At 41.0% G+C, this 25,086-nt stretch overlaps 2 protein-coding genes across 2 annotated transcripts; both read right to left on the reverse strand.

Moving 5' to 3' along the window:
- Positions 1-20,306: 20,306 nt before the first annotated feature.
- LOC132637609 (uncharacterized) lies at positions 20,307-20,774 on the reverse strand. The gene is made up of 2 exons (XM_060354674.1): positions 20,566-20,774; positions 20,307-20,493 (listed from the first exon to the last, which is right to left on the reverse strand). Exons 1-2 carry the CDS (start codon positions 20,772-20,774, stop codon positions 20,307-20,309), a joined length of 396 nt encoding a protein of 131 aa, XP_060210657.1.
- A 264-nt stretch (positions 20,775-21,038) lies between these two features.
- LOC132637610 (uncharacterized mitochondrial protein AtMg00750-like) lies at positions 21,039-21,404 on the reverse strand. Its single transcript, XM_060354675.1, has one exon. It carries the CDS (start codon positions 21,402-21,404, stop codon positions 21,039-21,041), a length of 366 nt encoding a protein of 121 aa, XP_060210658.1.
- Positions 21,405-25,086: the final 3,682 nt, after the last annotated feature.

Genomic DNA, 25,086 nt, shown 5'->3' on the forward strand with positions numbered 1-25,086 from the left:
GAGAATAAGACTCAGTGAACTGATAGGTTATACGGTCAATTATACGGACCGTATAACATTATATGGCCGTATAATTGACAGTAAAAGAGTCACAGAATGAGGCAGAATGAGGTTGCTGAAGGGATGATTTTACGGTCAATTATACGGACCGTATAAAATTATACGGCCCGTATAATGTACCGTCAAGTTGACACAGAAAAAGGGTAGTCATTGGAGCAGTTTTACGGTCGATTATACGGACCGTATAAATTTATACGGGCCGTATAATGGACCGTATAATGATGTCGGGACAAATTTCAATTTTTAAATAAGGACCAAGTTCATTTTATCTTATTTCATCTTCTCTCTCCACGACCCATAATCTCTCTAGAACCTTCCAAAACTCTTCCAATACAAGAATCCAAGTGAAAAACAAGATCAACCACACCAAGTTCAAGAAAACAAGAGTGTGAAACCCAAGTAAAGTTCATCCTCCTCAAAGAAAACAAAAAGGGGTGAGATAGGGTTATTGCTAGAGGAGAAACTCCACTCAAGACTTGTTCAACCATCATCTAAGGTAAGTTTCATGACCATTTTATGTTGTTTAAGGTATTGGAAGGTTAAGATACCTGAATTGTAGAAGAACATAGCAAATGGGTCATTCAAGAGTGAATAGTGTCATTAGTGAGTGGTAGTTGAATTGAATCATGAATGTTAGTGTGTTGTGAGTCTGAATATGTTACAAATGACATAAAGACCATGAGATAAGTGTGATACATGGGAAAATCCGATAGCGAACCCAAAACCATAAATGTGGGGGAAAATGAAGAGAAATGGGGAATCATGGCCATTGTATATGAATGATAATTGTGATTTGCTATATTGTGATTGTTATTGTGGGTGATTGGGAGTTGATATGGAATACGGGAAAAGTAGTATAAACAAAGGAAGTGCTGCCCAATTTTCTCTAGAAATAATAGTGCGTTCTTATAGTTGGTTAACTAACGATCGTACGAAACCTCTTTTTGAAGGTAGAGGCGTGACATTGAAGGAGAATAAGCAGACGCTAAATTGCTTAAACGACAAAGGTATGTGAGGCTTAACTCTTCTTTCAAAAGGAATGAATCCTTCAAGCTCTCCACATATCCTTCTATAAGATGAAGCTTAAGAGTCCTTCTATATATTAAATCCCTTATGAGCATGATAGTGATGAGAATGAGCTAGAGTCTAGATACTCAAGAAATTGTGGCATGATGTTCTGTTACATCCGACATTTTTCGCTTATTCGAAAAATTCAAGATAAATTGACTTGTGATGAATAAGGCCACAATTGGACCTTACTTGGTATGAATGTGTAGGTCATGAATTCAATGGTGTGGAATTATGAAAGGTGGCCAAGGGCAAAATTGGAATTTTGGAAACTTACCTTATGATTACAAGATGTAACCACCAATTTGGGCTCAACAAAATTAATAAAACAAGGCCCAAAAGGGAAGGCCCAACCAGCAATGCTATGTAAAACAAAAGGGGCCCAAGTCCATGATTTTAATTAGGTAATATTATATATGGTTATACATATCCATAGAAGGTTCAAGAAAGCAAGAAAAATCAAGAAATAGAGAACAAGACCATTTCGGGTTTGAGAGGAGAAAAAGAAAGAAAAGAAAGAACATTCTTGGAGCCTAATCCTTGAGTTTAAAATTCAATTCTTGTGGGAATACTACTAAGTGCAAAGTCCTCTACAACTTGGTACAATTAGTTTGGCAAGAGGACAAGTTTAGTGCAAAGTGAAGAACTTGAAGAAAGGTATGGATTTTATGCTTTTGTTATGTTATGGAAGGTATATGTATGTTGTAGTATGTGTGAATGAATGAAAAACATGGAAATTTTGTGTGTTGAAAAGTATGCTTGTTGGCCGAATACATGTACATGTATTACATGTCTTGGATGATTTGAATTCATGTTGTAATTTAGTTGTAGTGTGGTGGAAATTGTATTAGAAATGAAAGTGGAATGAATTAGTGAAAATTGAAGAATGTAGGAGGTGGTCGTGTGGTATGGTTATGTGTTGATGGAGTATGAATTTGATCTTGTTTGTATGTTAAGTGTGTTATGGTGAAGTGAATGGAAAGATAACAATCCTTGTTGTCTTGGAAAAATGGTTATCAAGTTGTTGTAGGAAAGTATGCAACTTTGTTATGGTTTATGTAAAAATAGAAATGAAAGTATCAAGAGGCAAATTATGATTATTGTTGATGAATTTGGAAGATGGAAATGTATAATTAACTTGAATGTTGAAAGTTAGGAAAAATTGGATAGGTAGTGGCTTAATGGAAAGTTGGTATGTTTTGCATATCTTGTGTATATTGTGTGGAAATGGTATGATATGCCTCCGACGTATGTTGTGATGATTTTGATGGTTGAGGAATATGAAAATGATAAGTTTGGTTTGGAAATGTAAGTTTGAAACGAAAGATGTTTCGTTATGTCGAAAGATGGCTAGTGATGCCATAGTGTATGTTTTAATGTCTATTGTTGTTTTGATGTCATTCTGGGTTGTTGTGTTGATGAATTGAACCGAGCTAAGTCTCGGGGATGTCTTATATACAGAGGAAATACTGCCGAAATTTTGGTAGGCAAGTATGTGTTAAGTTGGATTATTGAAAAGTTTGAAACTAACAAATGGTAAACTTGACCATTTCTAGATTTTTGACGAAATTGGGATTGACGCCAAGCGAGCGTAAGGCGCTATCGAGGTATGTGAAGCATTCCCCTATGTTCCTAGGCATGTTCTGGATGTGGTAGGCTCGGCCGCGAGCCTTATGTACGACTCCGTTCCCCGGAATTCGAGACGGAAAACCGCTCCAATTCCTTCAATTCAATTGAAGCTATTTTCTTACAAATTGCCTTTAAAGTGAATTTTTATACAAAACTTCCTTAAACGGAGTCGGAACACTTCCAAACGACTATGGATGACCTCATAAGGTCTATTAGCAATAATTTACCTATGTAGCCTCGAGTTGGTCCGAGGCGGGCCCACAAGGCCCGATATCTTCTGTAAAATTTTAAATACTTCCGTTTTGGTCCGATTTTCTCTAAAAACTTCTGGACTATTATTTTGTGTATGATATGGCTATTTTTGTGTAATTTATACAACATGATTTCTGATCATCTGAGAATCCAATTCTGATAATAATTTGTCGTGCCTTCACAACTAGGATATAGGCGCGTACTATGCATACTATCCGGATATTCTAATTTTGGCTCGCCGTTTGGCACCCTTCAGTTTGATTGAGTCTGTATGATGAGTCTGTATGTAAGTAGTTTCTCATTTATCGGTTCATGTCTGTCTCAATGCATTCTTTCACTGCGACCCGGGCAAGGTTCTGTTATCGTGCATATTTCTCTGCATTGTTCACCGCGTCCCTCGGCGTGCGGGTCGGGATCTGTATGTCTGTATGATATTATGATCTGTGTATGGGGATGGCGGCCAGGATGGCATATGATCTGATCTGATTCTGTCTGTCCACCGCGTCCCGTACTAAGAGGGCCGGGTTCTGTTACCGCGCCCCCAGACAGGGCCGGGATCTGTATAAATGTATGCGTGTGCCATCTGTAATTATATAAGCACATGCCTCTGTATGATTCTGTATGACTCTGTACTACTCTGCATGCATAATTCTGTCCGACATACTTCTGTCTGTCCGTCTGAATTACGACTATGTCTGTATGTCCGTATGGCTTCTGATTCTGTATGTCCGTATGGCTTCTGATTCTGTATGTCCGTATGGATTCTCATTCTGCTCGTCTGTCCGTATTATGATTCCATCTGTCTGTCCGAACCATAATTCTGTTTATTTGTATGGAACACGATTTTGTATGTCTGTCTGGATCATGACTCTGTCCGTCAGTCTGATTTATGGTTCTGTCCGTTATATTTCTGTGATTCCGGTTCGGACTATGCTTATATCTGTTATATTTCTACTTTACATACTCGGTACATTTTTCGTACTGACCCCCGTTCTTCGGGGGCTGTGTTACATGCCCGCAGGTATAGACGCGCCAGGTGATACGCCGCCAGTATAGGTTTCTGATCCAGCTGTTTTGAGGAGCTCCTTTGATCCGGAGCGTATATTTTTGGTATATATCTTCTGTTTTCTGTACACTCTGTATGTATGGATATTCTGGGTACGGCGGGGCCCTGTCCCGTCATATGATTCTGTATGTCTGTAGAGGCCTGTAGATAGATGTGTGGGTTACGGGTTTCGTCTGTATGTTAGCCTTATCGGCTTATCTGTAAATGTTTGTATGTTCAGGTATATATATATATGGTCGCGCGCGTGCCGTATTTGTACCGGCCTACTTCTGTAACTTCTGTTTTGAAAAAGAAAAAAAAATCCGTATGATTCGAAAGTCAGTGGGGTAGGTATGTACGGGTACCCAGTTAGGGTACCAGTCGCGGCCCACGGGGTTGGGTCGTGACATGTTCCTACAATGCTAATGATTCTATTATTGTTAAAACTCGCCTTACTTTTCCTTCCCTTCAAGGCGAGACATGATACTCATAAATGTCCATAATACAATCGGGGGTTCACGACCTTACGTCACCCCGACATAGTATGGTTGTCTTAAAGCCTAATGAATGCTCTTAATGCTATTGCATGTTATGACAATAAAATGATAAGAAATGCTAACTTGTAACACTATGGGATACATGGAACACTAAGAAATGATAACATGATTTTATGGCTTCAGATGTATAATAATGACGTGTTATGATCGATGTTGTGATGATATGATTCCACCGCGCCTATATGGCCGGGCATGTCACCGCTAATGCGGGTTGCGTATGATTCCACAGCGCCTATATGGCCGGGCATGTCATTAATAATGCGGGATGCGATGTTTACACCGAGCCGAGAGGACTAGGCATGATCACCACTAGTGGGCGGCATATGACGGTTACCCGGACGCGGGTAACGATACAGATTATGATGTGATGAGGTATATGATGACGTACGTGATGATGTATGGGATGTGATAACATGTGTACTATGATTGCATAAAATGTGAAATATGACAGTAATACAATTGCCTATGACATGTGTGCAGGTTATATCTTTGTCCCATGGCTCATGATCTTTCTATTATGTTTGTTTATTTCATTCCTGCCTTACATACTCAGTACAATATTCGTACTGACGTCCTTTCTCTATGGACGTTGTGTTCATACCCACAGATAGATAGGGAGGAGACCTTGCTCCGGATTCTTAGAGGCTGCTAGCTGATCGGAAGCCCTCCATTGTCCCGGAGGTGCCTATGATGATTCTTTTGTGTGCAGTTGTAGATGTCATCTCTTAGAGGCTCGTAGATACTCGACGTGGGTCGTGTGGTTTCATGGCATGGTCAATATGTATATATATATATATATATATATATATATGTGTGTGTGTGTGTGTGTACATTATTTTGCTGGCCTAAGGGCTCGTATGTACAAAAGCATTTTGTTTCTAAATAAAAATGGATTTTATTATAAATTAAGCATGAATCACATAAATGATTGCTAAATAATCTTAATAAGTGATGGCACTAGCGGTGCTCGGTGGTTAGCCCCGGGTACCCGTCACGGCCCCTAGCTGGGTCGTGACAAAAGTGGTATCAGAGCAGTTCGGTCTTAGGAAGTGTCTACGAGCTGTGTCTAGTTGAGTCTTGTTTATGTTGTGTTGCGCGCCACATCAATAAACAGTGGGCTACAGGGCATTTAGGAAAAATGACCATCTTTCTTCTATGAGATTGTGCGATAGAGCCGTGTATACGATGTTATCCTCCCTAATAGTGCGTTATGATTTCAGAATGCCGCCAAAGGGAAAAACTACCGCCGCCCAGAAGGGCAAGATTACAACAAAGAGGCTAGTAGAAAGAGAGCCTCCGATGAATGTAGAGGAAGGCGAATCACACAACGAGGCCTTGTCAAATACTTCTTCTACCCCGCCCGATGTGGGAGAGCAAGGAGGAGCCCCAGCTCCAATTCCTCCGCCGGCTGCTTCGGGTCAGCAAATGACTGAGGCTATTCAGTTATTGACCCAATTGGTTGCCGCACAAGCACAATGACAAAATGTGGGTACAAGTGATCGGGCAGCAAGTACAAAGGCCGGTGATTTTATGAATCTAAATCCCCCGGAATTCTTCGGGTCAAAGCCGGAGGAAGACCCACAAGGTTTTATTGATGAAATATTGAGGACATTGAAGATTGTCCATTCCTCCGAAACCGAATCCGTGGAGTTGGCATCCTATAGACTCTGGCATGTGGCGGTGTTATGGTACAACAATTGGGTGTTATCAAGAGGGGAGAATGCGCCTCTTCCGGTTTGGAAAGAGTTTGTAGATGCTTTCATTCGCCACTATTTGCCACCTGAGGTCCGCCAAGCTAAAGCGGATAGATTTCTGAATTTGAGACAGGGAAGCATGAGTGCCCGGGAATATAGCATGCAATTCAATTCCTTGGCTAGATATGCTCCGACTATGGTGGCCGACATGGGAGATCGGGTACATAGATTTGTGAGTGGTCTGGGACCGCATTTATTTAGAGATTGCCTGACGGCTTCCTTGCAAGACGGGATGGACATTTTCCGGATACAGGCACGTGCTCAGAATTTAGAGAGGTGACAACAACAACAAAAGGGCGATCGCGACAGTGATAGGAGGCAAAACAAAAAGGCTAGATCTGAGAGCACAGGTGGTGATTATAGAGGGGGATCGAGGCAGGCTTATTCCCGACATTCAGGCCAGTCAGTGACTAGTGCACCTCCTCGGTTCGCGGACAGGGGATTTGATCGCTCTTTTTCGTCAGGACAGGGTCAGAGCTCGAGAGCTCCGGGTTCTCAGTTTGGGGGTGATTACAGCTAGAGACGACCGCCAGTTCAACGATGTAGTCGTTGCCGCAAATTAAATTTAGGATCGTGTCGTCAGGACACTGATGGTTGTTATGTTTGTGGGCAGACTGGACATTTGATGCGAGATTGTCCCTCGCGATATGGTATAGGTGGGGTTCAGCCCACAGGCTCAGCAGCGGGTTCCTCATCAGCACGCCCCGCAGGGCAGACTTCTCAGATGACAGCAGGTCGTGGCAGAGGCCGAGGGGCAGCATCTACTTCGGGTGCCACTCAGCCCCGTGTATATGCTTTAGCTGGACGACAGGATCTCGAGTCCTCTCCGGATGTAGTCACAGGTATATTGTCTATATTCTCCCGTGATATGTATGCGTTGATTGATCCGGGTTCTACATTTTCTTATATTACTCCATACGTTGCTGGTTGTATCGGGATAAAACCCGAGTCAATTAAACCCTTTGAGGTACTCACTCCAGTTGGTGATCCTGTGATAGCATGACAAGTGTACAAAAATTGTGTTATTTTGGTATGCGATCGACAGACCAGGGCTGACTTGATTGAGTTAGAAATGGTAGATTTCGATGTAATCATGGGTATGGATTTGTTGGCTTCGTGTTATGAAAATGTTGATTGTCGCACAGAAGTGATTCGATTCCAATTCCCGGGAGAGCCCGTGCTTGAATGGCAGGGTAATACAGCATCTCCGAAAGGCAGGTTTATTTCCTATCTCAAGGCAAGGAAGATGATAGCCAAGGTCTATATTTATCACTTAGTTCGGGTTCATGATACCGAGGCAAAGCCATCAATTTTCCAGTCAGTTCCGGTGGTGAATGAGTTTCCAGACGTATTTCCAGATGAACTTCCAGGTCTTCCTCCAGAAAGAGAGATTGATTTTTCCATCGATGTGTTGCCGGATACCAAGCCAATTTGTATTCCTCCTTATCGAATGGCTCCGGCAGAATTGAAAAAGCTAAAGACAGAGTTGAAGGATTTGCTCGAGAAAGGGTTTATTAGGCCCAGTTCATCACCGTGGGGAGCACCAGTCCTGTTCGTGAGGAAGAAAGACGGTTCTCTACGAATGTGTATCGATTATAGGCAACTGAACAAAGTGACGATAAAGAACAGATATCCTCTTCCAAGGATTGATGACTTATTCGATCAACTACAAGGTGCCAAGTGGTTTTCTAAAATAGATCTGAGGTCGCGTTACCATCAAGTGAGAGTTAGAGAAGCGGATATTCACAAAACAGCTTTCAGAACGCGATATGGCCACTATGAATTTCGGGTGATGTCGTTTGGGTTAACTAACGCTCCGGCAGTGTTCATGAATTTAATGAAAAATGTGTTCAGGCCACTCTTGGACTTGTTTGTGATAGTGTTTATTGATGATATTCTGGTGTACTCTCGCACAGAATCAGAACATACAGATCATTTGAGGATTGTTCTTGGCATTCTCCGAGCCCGAGAGCTATATGCAAAATTTTCGAAATGCGAGTTTTGGCTGAATTCTGTGACATTTTTGGGCCATGTTATTTCCAATGACGGTATTCGAGTCGACACTCAGAAAATTGAAGCAGTGAAGACTTGGCCAAGGCCTACGACGCCTACAGAAGTTCATAGTTTTCTGGGTTTAGCAGGCTATTATAGAAGGTTTGTAGAGGGCTTTTCATCCATTTCAGCCCCATTGACGAAGTTAACCCAGAATTCAGCTAAATTCCAATGGAATGACGCTTGTGAACGTAGTTTCCAAGAGTTGACAAACAGGTTGACCTCAGCTTCAGTTTTAACACTTCCAGAAGGGTCAGATGGCTACGTTGTGTATTGTGATGCTTCTGGTGTGGGATTAGGATGCGTGTTGATGCAGCATGATAAAGTTATTGCATATGCTTCGAGACAATTGCGGAAACATTAAAAGAACTATCTGACGCATGATCTTGAATTGGCTGCGGTTATTCATGCCCTAAAAATGTGGAGGCATTATTTGTATGGTGTGCATGTTGATATCTATACAGATCACAATAGCCTCCAGTGCATTTTCAAGCAAAGGGAGTTGAACCTGCGGCAGAGGCGGTGGTTAGAATCATTAAAAGATTATGATGTTAACATTTTATACAACCCCGGGAAGGCGAATGTGGTAGCCGATGCACTTAGCCGCCGATCAATGGGCAGTTTATGTGAAATCCCTCCGGAAAGGAAAGAGATGGTTCAATAACTTCATCGATTGGCTAATCTTGGAGTGCGTGTAATTGATTCAGGTGATGCAGGTATTAGTATCAAAGATTCCAAAATTTCGTCCTTGGATCTGGAAGTGAAGGAACAACAGTATGAAGATCCTCAATTATGTCATTATAGAGACGCGTCGCATGGAAAGGAAAAGTCTTCGTTTGAAGTTTCTAGTGATGGAATTCTTAGATACCGAGGCAGGTTGTGTGTGCCGAATGTGGCGTAATCGCGCCGACGAATTCTAGAAGAAGCACATTGCTCTCGATATTCTATTCACCCGGGTTCAACCATAATGTATCATGATCTCAAGATGATGTATTGGTGGGATGGCATGAAGAGAGACATAGCATAATTTATAGCACAATGTCCAAATTGCCAACAAGTAAAAGCAGAACATCAAAAACCAGGAGGCTTATTGCAAGCGATAGAAATACCCAGTTGGAAATGGGAAGTGATTAACATGGATTTCATCGTGGGATTACCTCGTTCCCGTGGTAAATATGATTCTATATGGGCGATCGTGGATAGATTGACAAAAGCAACCCATTTTCTTTCAGTTAAAACCACGTACTCAGCAGAAGACTATGCAAGGCTGTATCTCAAAGAAATTGTGCGACTCCATGGTATTCCATTGTCCATTATCACGGATAGGGGAGCACAGTTTACAGCTAAGTTCTGGAAGTCTTTTTAGGAAGGTTTGGGCACGCAAGTGAAGTTTAGCACGACATTTCATCCACAAACTGACGGGCAGGCCGAGCGTACCATTCAAACCTTAGAAGATATGCTACGGGCGTGTGTGTTGGATTTCGGTGGTAGTTGGGATGATCATTTGCCATTAATTGAGTTTGCATATAACAACAGCTACCATTCTAGTATACAAATGGCTCCGTATGAAGCGTTATATGGAAGGAAATGTAGATCTCCAATCGGATGGTTCGAAATAGGAGAAGCACAATTAGTGGCCCCTGAATTCATCCAACAAGAAGTAGAAAAGGTCAAGGTGATTCGAGATCGGTTGTTAACAGCCCAAAGTCACCAAAAGTCTTACGCGGATATCCGCCGGCGAGACTTGGAATTTCAAACTGACGATTGGGTATTTTTGAAAGTGTCACCAATGAAAGGGATAATGAGATTTGGGAAGAAGGGGAAGCTAAGTCCTAGGTACATCGGACCCTACAAAGTCATTCGCAAGGTGGGACAGGTAGCATATGAATTGGAATTGCCTTTGGAGCTTGAATCAGTCCATCCAGTCTTTCATGTTTCGATGCTCCGCAAGTGTGTTGGAGATCCCACAAACATTGTCCCGATAGACGATGTGCAGATAACAAAAAGGATAACTTTTGAAGAAGTGCCTATTGCAATCTTGGATAGGCAAGTGTGAAAGCTTCGAAATAAAGAGGTAGCTTCAGTCAAAGTTTTATGGCAGAACAACAATTGGGAAGAAATGACTTGGAAGGCGGAAGAGAAGATGAGATCCGAGTACCCCTATTTGTTCCAATCCCCAGGGGAGATCCAAGCTGAGACGTCAACGGTATAAGGTATGTATGCTTTATATTACTCTTTGGGTCGTGTGTGGCCATAGATATGTTGATATTGTAATGTAGCCCCGTGAGGCAATGATATTATGGGTTGCTGTGACAGGTTGGTAGTGCCAAATTACAGGGGAAACGCTGGCAAAAGTTTTCTAGAATCTCGAGTGTTTAACATTCGGGGACGAATGTTCCAAAGGGGAGAAGAATGTTACACCTTCGAAATTTCCCCCGCTAGCGTACAGTGATTAGGCCAATGAAGGGTATGACGTATATGGTGCTTTGACGAGGGACAACGTCCTTTAGACTGGTATTGAGGTGCTAAATAATTGTTAAGAAGGTTCCATAAGGATCGGGGATCAAACGAAATGACGAGAATAAGACTCAGTGAACTGATGGGTTATACGGACCGTATAACATTAAACAGCCGTATAATGGACCGTAAAAGAGTCACAGAATGAGGCAAAATGAGGTTGTTGAAGGGACGATTTTACGGTCAATTATATGGACCGTATAAAATTATACGGCCCGTATAATGTACCGTCAAGTTGCCACAGAAAAAGGGTAGTCATTGGAGCAGTTTTACGGTCGATTATACGGACCGTATAAATTTATACGGACCATATAATGGACCGTATAATGATGTCGAGACAGATTTCAATTTTTAAATAAGGACCCAAGTTCATTTTATCTTATTTCATCTTCTCTCTCCACGACCCAACATCTCTCTAGAACCTTCCAAAACTCTTCCAATACAAGAATCCTAGTGAAAATAAAGATCAACCACACCAAGTTCATGAAAACAAGAGTGTGAAACCCAAGTAAAGTTCATCCTCCTCAAAGAAAACCAATAGAGGTGAGATAGGGTTATTGCTAGAGGAGAAACTCCACTCAAGACTTGTTCAACCATCATCCAAGGTAAGTTTCATGACCATTTTATGTTGTTTAAGGTATTGGAAGGTTAAGATACCTGAATTGTAGAAGAACATAGCAAATGGGTCATTCAAGAGTGAATAGTGTCATTAGTGAGTGGTAGTTGAATTGAATCATGAATGTTAGTGTGTTGTGAGTCTGAATATGTTACAAATGACATGAAGACCATGAGATAAGTGTGATACATGGGAAAAAATCCGATAGCGAACCCAAAACCATAAATGTCTGGAAAAATGAAGAGAAAAGGTGGATCATGGCCATTGTATATGAATGATAATTGTGATTTGCTATATTGTGATTGTTATTGTGGGTGATTGGGAGTTGATATGGAATACGGGAAAAGTATTATAAACAAAGGAAGTGCTGCCCAATTTTCTCTAGAAATAATAGTGCATTCTTATAGTTGGTTATCTAACGATCGTATGAATCCTCTTTTTGAAGGTAGAGGCGTGACATTGAAGGAGAATAAGCAGACACTAAATTGCTTAAACGACAAAGGTATGTGAGGCTTAACTCTTCTTTCAAAAGGCTTGAATCCTTCAAGCTTTCCACAAATCCTTCTATAAGATGAAGCTTAAGAGTCCTTTTATATATTAAATCCCCTATGAGCATGATAGTGATGACAATGAGCTAGAGTCTAGAGACTCAAGAAATTGTGGCATGATTTTCCTACAATGCTAATGATGCTATTATTTTTAACACTCGCCTTACTTTTCCTTCCCTTCAAGGCAAGGCATGAGACTCATAAATGTCCATAATACAATCGGGGGTTCACGACCTTACGTCACCCCGACATAGTATGGTTTTCTTAAAGCCTAATGAATGCTGTTAATGCTATTGTTTGTTATGACAATAAAATGATAAGAAATGCTAACTTGTAACACTACGGGATACATGGAACACTAAGAAATGATAACATGATGCTATGGCTTGAGATGTATAATAATGACGTGTTATGAATGATGTTGTGATGATATGATTCCACCGCGCCTATATGGCCGGGCATGTCACCGCTAATGTGGGCTGCGTATGATTCCACCGCGCCTATATGGCCGGGAATGTCATTGCTAATGCGGGATGCGATGTTTACACCGAGCCGAGAGGGCCGGGCATGATCACCACTAGTGGGCGGCATACGAGGGTTACCCGGACGCGGGTAACGATACAAATTATGATGTGATGAGGTATATAATGACGTACGTGATGATGTATGGGATGTGATAACATGTGTACTATGATTGCGTAATATGTGAAATATGACAGTAATACGATTGCCTATGACATGTGTGCAGGTTATATCTTTGTCCCATGGCTCATGATCTTTCTATTATGTTTGTTTATTTCATTCCTGCCTTACATACTCAGTACAATATTCGTACTGACGTCCTTTCTCTATGGACGTTGTGTTCATGCCCATAGGTAGACAGGGAGGAGACCTTGCTCCGGATTCTTAGAGGCTGCTAGCTGATCGGAAGCCCTCCATTGTCCCAGAGGTGCCTATGATGATTCTTTTGTGTACAGTTGTAGATGTCATCTCTTAGAGGCTCGTAGATACTCAACGTGGGTTGTGTGGTTTCATGGCATTGTCATTATGTATATATATATGTGTGTACATTATTTTACTGGCCTAAGGGCTCGTATGTATAAAAGCATTTCGTTTCTAAATAAATGGAATTTATTATAAATTAAGCATGAATCGGATAAATGATTGCTGAATAAGCTTAATAAGTGATGGCACGAACGGTGCTCGGTGGTTAGCCCCGAGTACCCGTCACGACCCCTAGCTGGGCCGTGACACTTCAGCCTAGTATGTGGTTCTGACTGGAAGAAAATGAGCTGCTTTCGTCAATCTATCCACAATCACCCATATAGAATCACACTTGCTTCGGGAACGAGGTAGTCCCACAATAAAATCCATGTTGATCACTACCCATTTCCAAGTAGGGATCTCCATTTCTTGCAATAATCCTCCTGGCTTTTGATGTTCAATTTTCACTTGCTGGCAATTTGGACATTGAGCTACAAACTCTGCTATGTCTCTCTTCATGCCATCCCACCAATATATCAGCTTGAGATCATGATACATCTTCGTTGCACCTGGGTGAATAGAATACCGAGAATAATGGGCTTCTTCTAAAATTCGACAGCGCAATTCTGCAACATTCGAAACACATAGCCTACCTCGGTATCTAAGAATTCCATCCATAGAAGTTTCAAATGGGGACGTCTCTTTTTCATGAAATGTATCTCTGTAATGGCTCAATTGAGGATCTTCATATTGACGCTCTTTTACTTCCATATCCAGGGACGAAACTGTGGGGTCATTAATACCAATTCCGGCACTACCTGAATCAATTAGACGTACTGCAAGATTAGATAATTGGTGGAGCTCATGAATGAATTCTTTCTTTTCCAGAGGAACTTCACATAGCTACCCATTGATCGGCGGCTAAGCGCATCAACTACTAGATTTGCCTTTCCGGGGTGGTATAAAATGCTCACATCATAATCTTTCAATAATTCTAACCACTGCCTATGCCGCAGATTCAACTCCTTCTATTTGAAAATGTATTGAAGACTCTTGTGGTCTGTGTAGATATCAACATACACGCCATACAAGTAATGTCTCCATATCTTTAACGCATAAATAACTGCAACCAATTCGAGATCATGAGTTGGTAGTTCTTTTCATGTTTCCGCAGCTGCCTCGAAGCATAAGCAATCACTTTACCGTGCAGCATTAACACACATCCTAACCCAACACTGGAAGCATCACAGTATACAACATAGCCATCTGAGCCTTCTAGGAGTGTAAAGACTGGGGCTGAGGTTAATTTGTTCTTCAGCTCTTGAAAGCTGCGTTCACAAGCATCATTCCACGGAAACTTAGCTGACTTTTGGGTTAGCTTCGTCAATGGGACTGAAATAGAGGAAAATCCTTCTACGAACCTTCTATAGTATCCTGCCAATCCCAGAAAACTACGGACTTCTGTAGGCGTCGTAGGCCTTGGCCAAGTCTTCACAGCTTCAATTTTCTGAGTATCAACTTGAATGCCATCATCTGAAATAACATGAGCCCGAAATGTCACAGAATTCAGCCAAAATTCGTACTTTGAGAATTTTGCATACAATTTTTGGGTTCGAAGTATTCCAAGAACAATACGTAAATGATCTGCATGATCTGATTCTGTGCGAGAGTATACCAGAATATCATCAATGAATACTATTATGAATAAATCCAAGAGAGGCTTGAATACATTATGCATCAAATTCTCATTCTGAAAGCTGTTTTGGGAATATCTTCTTCTTTAACTCTCACTTGGTGATAACCTGACCTCAAGTCTATTTTGGAAAACCACTTGGCACCCTGTAATTGATCAAACAAATCATCAATCCTTGGAGAGAATATTTGTTCTTTATCGTTACGTTATTCAATTGCCTATAATCAATGCACATCCGCAGGGAACCATCTTTCTTTCTCACGAATAAGACTAGTGCTCCCCACGGTGATGAACTGGTCTAATAAACCCTTTCTCAAGCAAATCTTTCAACTGTGCCTTTAGCTCTTTCAATTCTGCCGGAGCCATTCTATAAGGAGGAATAGAGATAGGCTTGGTGTCCGGCAACACATCAATAGCAAAATCAATCTCTCTTTCCGGGGGAAGGCCTGGAAGTTCATCTGGAAATACATCCGGGAATTCATTCACTACCAGAACAGATGGGAAAGTTGGAGACTTTTCTTCGGTGTCATGAACTCGAACTAAGTGATAAATATAGCCCTTAGCTCTCATCTTTCTTGCCTTAAGGTAGGAAATAAACCTACCTCTTGGAGACGCTGTATTATCCTTCCATTCAAGCATGGGCTCTCCCGGAAACTGAAATCGAACTACTTTCATTCGACAATCCACATTAGCATAACATGAGGCCAACCAATCCATACAATCACATCGAAATCTAACATTTCCAGCTCAACTAAATCAGCTTTAGTCTGGCGGTCCCATATCACAATTACACAATTTTTATACACTTGTCTAGCTACCACAAGATCACCAATTGGAGTAGATACCTTAAAAGGTTTAATTGGCTCAGGTTTCACCCCAATACGACAAGCAACATACGGAGTAATATAATATAGGGTAGAACCCGGATCTATCAATGCATACACATCATGGGAAAATACGGATAATATACCAGTAACCACATCCGGGGAGGACTCAAGATCCTGTCGTCTGGCAAAAGCATACATGCGGGGCTTAGTGGCACCTGAAGTAGATACTCCCCCTCTGCCTCTACCTCGGCTTGCTGGAATCTGGGGAGTCTGCCCTACCGGGCGCACTGAGCCGCTGATCCTGTGGGCTGAACCCCAACTCTACCACTCAACGACGGGCATATCAAGCATCTGAACCTTGGCAAGACTGTCCGGAATGTAGTCTATTGCACTGGCTGTATCGCGGTACTGGGGGTCTCCTCTGGCCATAATCTCCCCTAAACTGAGAATCTGAGGCCCTTGAACTCTGACCCTGTCCTGAACGAAAGGAGCGATCAAATCTCCTACCTGAAAGTCGTGGAGGTGCACTAGTCGCCGACTGGACTGAATGCTTAGGATATGTCTGCCTCGATCCCCTTCTATAATCACTACCTACCCCCATAGATCTGGCCCTCTTGCTTTGCCCTCTATCAATATCACGATCACCCCTTAGCGGATGTTGTTGTCCTTCTAAATTCTGGGCATGAGCTTGAATACAGGAAATATCCATCCCATCTTGCAACGAGGCCGTCAAGCAGTCCTTGAACAAATGTGGCCCTAAGCCACTCACAAATCGATGCAATCTATCTCCCATATCGGCCACCATAGTCGGAGCATATCTAGCCAATGAATTAAACTGAAGGATATACTCCCAAGCACTCATATTTCCTTGTTTCAAATTTAAAAATCTATCCGCTCTAGCTCGGCAGACCTTGGGTGGCAAATAGTGGCTGATGAAGGCATCTACAAATTCTTGCCAAACGGAAGGAGGCGCATCCTCTTTTCTTGATGATATCCAATTATTATACCATAATACCGCCATATCTCGGAGTCTATAAGATCCCAACTCCACAGATTCAGTTTCGGAGGCATGAATAATCTTCAACGTTCTCAACATTTCATCAATAAATCTTTGCGGGTCTTTATCCAGCTTTGACCCGAAAAACTCCGGAGGATTCAAACTCATGAAATCACGGGATCTGGTACTAGCTACCCGATCACTTGGACTCGCATTCTGCCGTTGTGCCTGGGCGGCAACTAACTGTGTCAATAGATGAATACCTCGGTCACTTGTTGACCGGAAGTAGCCGGTAGAGGAACTGCAGATGAAACTCCTCTATGTTCTTCTACATTAGGCGGGGTGGAGGAAGTATTAGATAGGGCCTCATTATATGACTCGCATTTTTCTACATTCATTGGCGGCTCTCTTTCTACCCGCCTTTTCATCGTAGTCTTGCCCTTCTGGGCGGATGTAGCTTTTCCCTTTGGCGGCATTTCTGAAATCAGAGCACACTATTTAGGAGGAGAAAATCTTATAACACAGCTCTATCGCACGATCTCTTAAGATGAAAGATTGTCATTTTTCCTAAATACCCTGTAGCCTCCTATTTAGTAGTGTGGCGCGCAACAAACCATAAACAAGACTCTACTAGACACGACTCCTAGACACTTCCTAGGACTGAACTGCTCTGATACCACTTTTGTCACGACCCGACTAGGGGCCATAACGGGTACCCGGGGCTAACCACCGACCACCACTCGTCCTATTATTCATCATACTCATTAAGCGTTCATTCATTTATTTCATGCTCAAATCATAGGCAAACCATTTTTCATTTGGAAACACAATTACTTTTATATACATAAGCCCTTCGGCTATCGAAATAATATATATATATATATATATACACACAATAAGGACACCGTGAGACCATACTACCAACATATGTGTATCTACGAGCCTCTACTAGAGTACTAGACATATGGACCGGACAAGACTCCGTCGTGCCCAATATATATATATATATATATATACACACACACACACACACACACAAAAGAATAAACCAAATAGCACCTCCGGAATAATGGAGTGCTTCTGTAAATCTGCTGGTAGCTCCTATGAATCTGCACTGTCACCCTGTCTACCTGTGGGCATGAACACAGCGTCCAAAGAAAACGGACGTCAGTACGAATATTGTACTGAGTATGTAAGGCATAAACAATAATGATATATCAATGAAATACAGAGACATCGAGTGAAGAGCGATATGTAACTGACTGTCACGTAAAACGGAAATAATGCATGCTGACTTACTTCATAATCATCATCATATCATAAATGCATGTATGTATAAGCTACCCGACCATATAGGTACGATGTGATAATCATTAGCCCGCGTCCAGGTCTCCCGTGTCCGGGGTACCATCTCATGCCGTCCACTAGTGGTGTCTGCCCATGCCATCTAGACATGGTGTATACGCTGCCCGCTTTAGCGGTGTCTGCCCGGCCATGTAGGCACGGTGTAATATCATCATCACATACTTATCATGAATCATGCATAAAATTCAAAACAGACTATACATATTTTGGGGTGACGTAAGGTCGTGAACCCCCGATTTCATTATAGAGTATTCATAAGCATTCTGCCTCACCTTGAAGTAATTAGCATATACGGTGAGTGTATACGATGAAAAACATCAATGGATCATAATAAGAATCATTACCTTGTAGAAACATAATATCATGGCCTTAGACTCGTTAGACTTAGACTCATCATCATCATTATCGTGCTCGCAACATATCTCTTATCTTATCACATGTGAAGCTCTTCACTAAGATTGACTCATAATTTTCGGGATGTAGGAAAGTCATGAAGAGATGGGGAATATCGTGTCATAAGAATCATGCCTTAGAAAGAAAGGGCCAGCCTGACATACCTCTTTCATTTAGTTACTCTATCGTTCGATCGTTCTTCTTCCAATAGTCACGTTTCTACCTTCAAGAGAGTTCATACTCATATTAGATAATCGATAACATAAGTGTATTTGAACTAAGTTATAGAAAATTGAGCAGTATCTCCTTTGTTTCTACTACTTTCTCCATACCATATATCAATTCCCAAATGTCAATAACAACATTCCTAATATCATTACCAATAACTTTTATCAAATTCATCAATATCCAATCCCCACAATTCCTCTCAAGGTCATCCATAATCATGATTATAGCACAACATTACATTCATTCTCATCTAATGTTTCTATCATGCTCTTAGCATCATTCATAACGTAATTACAATCACAACATATCAATATTCATGATTCACTTTCAAACTACTACTCAAAAATGACACTATTACCACTTTCATGACCCATTTCCTATACCTTTCCACAATCCAAGTGTTTCAACTTTTCAACACCTTAAATAACTTGTAAATACCATGAAACTTACCTTTGAATGTGTAGGAACGGGTTTTGGTTGGGGTTGCTTTACTTGGAGAAAACCCTTGCTTCAATTCCAAAGGAAATTTCTAACTTCCATAACCTTAGCAAGCTTCCATATGCTTGATTCCCCTTGAATATTAGTGTTTGATCTTTGGTTACCCTTGATTTTGTGTTGAAGAAGTGTATGGAATATTCTAGAAGTTTAGAGAGAAGTGGAGAAGTGGAAAGAATAAGGAAATAAAAGTGGGATGTATTTATAGTTGCAACTTAATCAGTCCGTCGGGCATTATATGGACCACTTATACGGTCCGTATAACATTTTACGGCCTGTATAAGTGTCCGCGGTTCACTACCATGGAAAACATTCTTGCTGTTGGGTTATACGGACCCTTATACGGTCCGTATAAAGTTCCACGGTCCGTATAAGGTGGTCATGTAACTCACAGTTTTTCCGAAGTCGTCCTCGTCGTTTCGTTTGATCTCCAATCCTTACACAACCTTCTTAACACTTGTTTAGTACTTCATCAATGATCAAAACATCCCTATAACTCGCCCTGAAGGCCTTACCAAACAATTCTTAACGCAATAATTTACGAAACCTTTCCTAAATTCCACTTATAATCCACTTGTCCTTATCATTCCTTATTTCATCAATTCATATGGCTTCAAAATGTTAACGTATGCATTCTAAGGATACTAAATATCCGTCTTATAGTCTTAAGAACTTCCTGTTACCCTTAAGCGCACATTGGTTCATTCATTACACGACGACATGAAATTTCCAAGGTGTAACAGAAAGGCGCGTACGTTTTTGTTTAAAATTCCTCTGCTCAATATATATATTTTTTTCCAAAATTAGGTATGAGCCCGTATAAAATGGTACGGTCCGTATATTATCACTTTTTCTTTGTGATTCACTGGTTTTGTTGCATTCTTAAATACGATCAACTACCCCAGCCGTACAATGTTATACAGTCTATGAAATGGGTCTATATTTAAGCCTGTAACCCAAATAGTGTTCACATTAAGTTTTCCTTACATTTCACGCCTGGAAACACAGTCCATATAAAATGTTACATCCCGTATCATTTCCTCTCACACTTCAGTTTTCCTGCAATTTCATCCTACACCAAAGCAATTGTCGAACCACACAAAATCTAATACACACAAAAAGAACTTGTAAACATGGGCTGCATCCCACAAAGCTCTTGGTTTAATGTCACGGAAAAACGATTCTATCACTCTACTCCGAATCAGGATAGACCCCGTATGCTTGAACTAGTGTCTATCAACGATCCTATCCCCATTAATGCACCAATGATAGTGCTTCACCCTCTGGCCATTCACTCTGAATGTTCGAGACCCATCCATGGTTCGTAGATCCATTGAGCCATTGGGTGAAACACTCGCCAGTTCGAAAGGTCCAGACCACCGGGATTTCAACTTGCCCGAAAAAAGCTTCAGCCTGGAATTATACAGCAAAATAGTATCACTGTTCTAAAAGTCTCGCTTCAGGATCTTGAAATCATGATAGTACTTCATCTTCTCCTTGTACAGACGCGAACTTTCATAGGCATGGCACCGAAATTCATCCATTTCATTCATCTGAAACAACCACTGCTTGGTTACTTCTTTCCAGTCCATGTTTAACTTTTTCAGAGCCCACAAGGCTTTATTTTCAAGTTCAACTATCAGATGGCAAGCCTTGCCAAAAACCAGCTTATAAGGAAAAGTCTCAATGGGCATTTTAAATGCAGTTTTGTACGCCCAAAGAGCATCATCAAGTTTCCAAGCCTAGTCGGTTCTGTTTACATTGACCATCTTGGCTAAGATACTCTTTATCACCCGATTGGAGACTTCCACCTGGCCACTAGTTTGCAGATGATAAGGAGTGGCCACCCGATGATAAACTCTATATTTTTCAAGACGTGTTGCAAACGCCTTGTTGCAGATATATGTACCGCCATCATTAATAATAGCTCGTGGGGTGCCAAATTGGGTGAATATATTCTACTTGAGAGATTTAACGACACTCTTCCCTTCATTTTTGGGTAAAGTCACTGCTTCTACCCACTTTGAGACATAATCCACAGCCACCAGATTGTATATCATGCCACCAGAACTGATAAAATGCCCCATGAAGTCGAAACCCCACATATCAAAGAGTTCAACTTCCATAACATACTTCATAGGCATCTCATGCCTCCTAAAGATTGCCTTATGTCGTTGGAATTCATCACAGGATTTCACCATCAAGCTAGCATCATGATAAAGTGTTGGCCAGTAGTACCCACATTCAAGCACTTTCGCTGAACTCCAGTTTTCACTATGATGACCCTCAACAGGAGAGTCATGGCGAGCCTTTAGAATATCCATCACTTCCAACTCCGAGACTCACCGCCTAATGATATTGTCAGCACATATCCGGAACAAATATGGCTCATCCCAACAATACTGTCGTGAGTCCCTCAAGAATTGCTTTTTCTAATATGCTTTGATTTCATCTGGAATAACACCTGTCACTAAAACGTTGGCGATATCTGCATACCATGGTGGCATCTCAGAAGACACCACTAGAACCCTCTCATCTGGGAATACATCATCTATATCAAGCTCCTCTAATGATCTCCCAGCTTCTTCAAGCTGTGAGAGATGATCTGCTACATGATTTTTGGACCCTTTGCGATCTTTCACCTCGAAGTGAAATAATTGCAACAAAAGGACCCATCTAATCCATCATGGCTTTGTATCTTTCTCTGCCATCAGATACCTCAACACTGCATGATCGGATTATACCACTGCCTTGGACCCTAACAGACAGGCCCTGAATTTATGCCAAAGTAAGGCGCTTCTTCAACTCTTCAAACGCCTTTAGGAATTTCTCATCAAACACAAACTTAGCCACTTTTTCAAGAATATTTCACATGGGATTTGCAATTTTGGAGAAATCCTTAATAAAACACTGATAGAAACCGGCATGCCCCAAGAAACTTCGAACTCCTTTTACAGAGATAAGTGGAGGAAGCTCTCTAATGACATCAATTTTCACTAGATCAACTTCAATCCCTTTCTCAGAGATTTTGTGACCGAGGACTATCCCTTCCTTAACATAAAATGTCATTTCTCCAAATGAAGCATAAGATTAGTCTCCTCATATCTCTTCAGCACGCCACCCGAATGGTCAAGACACTCATCAGAAAAATCTCCTACAACTGAAAAATCATCCATGAAGACCTCCAAGAAGCCTTCAACCATATCTGAGAAAATCGGCATTATACACTGCTAAAAAGTAGTCGGTGCATTACAAAGACTAAATGGCATCCTGCTGAAAGCAAACATCCCATAAGGACATGTGACAATAGTCTTTTCCTGATTTTCAAGTGCAATATTTTTTTATTATAGCCAAAGTACCTATCTAGGAAGCAATAATATGACCTTTCTACCAACCGATCAAGCATTTGATGAATGAAAGGCATGGGGAAATGGTCCTAACAAGTAGCAGAATTCATCTTCTGATCCATAAAGACACGCCACCCAGTCACTGTCCTTGTAGGAATCAATTCGTTCTCAGCATTAGGCACCCCTGTGATGCCTCCATACTTCGGAACACTTTAGAGTGGGCTCACCCATTTATTATCTGCAATAGGATAAATAACTCCAGCATCTAACCACTTTATAATCTCTTTCTTGACCACCTCTTTTATGGGTGGGTTCAATCTTCTCTGATGTTCAACACTCGGTGTACTATCCTCTTCAAGCTGAATTTTGTGCTCACAAGTACCAAAAGGAATGCCTCGAATGTCGGCAATGCCACCCAATCGCACGTCTATACTCTCTCAGAATCTCCAACAACCTCTTCGTCTACTCCTCATTCAACAATGCAGACACAATCACTAGTAAATTATTATCAGCACCTAGAAATTCATACCTCAGATGTGATGGAAACTACTTAAACTCAAGATTTGGTGGCTGCCTCAATTGATGATTTTGCTAGAGGTGTATTTATGTTTTCAAGGTCAAGATCAAGCTTCTTTGGTTGGTAAGAATAGGAACCCAACCCCACAAGAGAATTCACCATCTCCACATAACCTTACAAATCATTAGCATCAAAGTTCACAAAAATAGCTGCTAGAGCCCTATCCAAACACTCTTCCTCTATCTTAAATTCAACAGCTTCATCCACCATATCAATAGAATCAATAACTGAAATTCTTTCATAAGCATTCGAAAGCTTTATCCCCTCACTTGCTTGGAAAGTAATTTCCTCATCGTTGAGTCGGAACTGGATTTGATTCTTTTCAGAATCCATATGAGCCCTTCCTGGATCAAGGAATGGTCTCCCCAAGATAATAGGAATATCCCCATCGACAGCACAATCTAGGATTATAAAATCAGTCGGCAACAAAAATTCACCAGCCCTAACCAGCCAATTATCCACATCTCCAACTAGCCTTTTTATAGATCTATCAGCTATCTGCAATCGTATGGTGGTAGTTCTAGGCATTCCCAAACCCAATTGATTATAGATAGCAAGAGGCATGAAATTTATGCTAGCCCCGTTATCACATAAAGCGTGAGAAAAATCATGCTGACCAACAGAACATGGAGTAGTAAAGGTCCCGGGATCCTCTTGCTTCTGAACATTGGTAGTGGATATAATAGAACTAACATGATGAGTTAGACTCACATTTTCATTCTTGATAGGTCTTTTCTTGGTCAGTAGCTCCTTCAAATATTTGGCAAACCCTGGCATTACTTGAAAGGCATCAAGAAAAGGGATGTTCATGGAAAACTGCTTCAACTGATCATAAAACCTCTAACATTTAGCTTCTTCGATCTTCCAACCTCTGAGGAAAGGGAGGTATGTCTTTAAATAATTAGGTCAAAGGACGAAGAGCCCCTTTAACCGTTGACTTGCTAATGTCATTGCAGCCCTCCTGTTTTTTAGAACTTACTGGAACATCATCAACCTGCTTAACAATAGAAACTTCTGTCTGGTCCTCATCAACAATTGTTGGCACATCATATTGTGCCTCATTTTGTTCAGCAACTGGCTCGCGATTTGTCACATTTTTTTCAGCAACTCAGAGTATTTTATCCGTTATATCCCGTATTTTGCATATTCGGAAAATTTAAAATAATTGGGGCTAGTGAGAGATAGGGCAATATTTTGATTTTATTTAATATATATGTTGTTCATGGAAAAATATTGATGCGGAAATATGGAGGAAGGCTAAGGGAAAAAATGGAAATTTGGAAAATAATTTTCATGAGTTACAAAAATTTGTCATGAAATAAGTGGGCTTGGAAAATCAAAAAAAGGATTTTGGGCTTGAAAAAAAGGCCAAGTGGGCAGCCACCATGAGGTGGGCCTTGGGCCACATGGGAGCCTAACTTTAAATCATAAAAGATGAGGACTTGGGCATTATTTTTCATTCTTCTCCTTAGAGTTTTCAAGAACATTCAAGAGAGAGAAATTTGAGAGCAACAAACAAAGGCCATTCGGCCAAGAACAAGAGAAAGAAAAACAAAATTGAGGCCATCAATCTTTGATCCAAAATTTCATTTCTTCTTGAATTCTTACTAATTTCAAGACCCCCTTCAACGTGGTATAATTATTCGAGCAAGAAAATTTCTTTTGTGACAAGTGCGAAAATTCTATTCAAGTGGAAAATTGAGGAAGAAGGTAAGAATTTCTATTCTTTTTCATGTTATGGAAGATTTATATATATTGTAGTATGTGGAAATGAATGAAAAGTATGAAATTAGTGTGTTGTGGGTGTGGCCGTGTGGGTGTGTGTGAGTGTGTGTGGCCGTGTGGTGTTGCCTAGTGGAGGAAGGATGAATTTATTTTATTTAGCATGTTAGTTGTGTTGTTGTGGCCTTTGTGATGTAAATGAAGGTTTAATGGTTCAAGTCGGCATTGAAATTTGTTGTGGGTTGTGGTAGGAAATTAATGTGATTTTTAATATGGTTTTATGTAACTATGAAAGTGAAGTTGCTAAAGTGTGAATTGTTGTTGTTGTTTTTGAATTTGAAGGAAGAAAATGTATTGTTG

Source organism: Lycium barbarum, chromosome 4 (assembly GCF_019175385.1).
Source record: "Lycium barbarum isolate Lr01 chromosome 4, ASM1917538v2, whole genome shotgun sequence".
Classification (NCBI taxonomy): domain Eukaryota; kingdom Viridiplantae; phylum Streptophyta; class Magnoliopsida; order Solanales; family Solanaceae; genus Lycium; species Lycium barbarum.

What these genes read in the sequence shown, in the direction of transcription:
- LOC132637610 (XM_060354675.1), bottom strand. Translation starts at nt 21,404, where the DNA reads ATGGATATTCTAAAGGCTCGCCATGACTCTCCTGTTGAGGGTCATCAT.
- LOC132637609 (XM_060354674.1), bottom strand. Translation starts at nt 20,774, where the DNA reads ATGCCCATTGAGACTTTTCCTTATAAGCTGGTTTTTGGCAAGGCTTGC. An exon ending in CTGTACAAGGAGAAGATGAA is followed by an intron (nt 20,494 to 20,565) that starts GTACTATCATGA and finishes GTATAATTCCAG; the next exon opens with GCTGAAGCTTTTTTCGGGCA.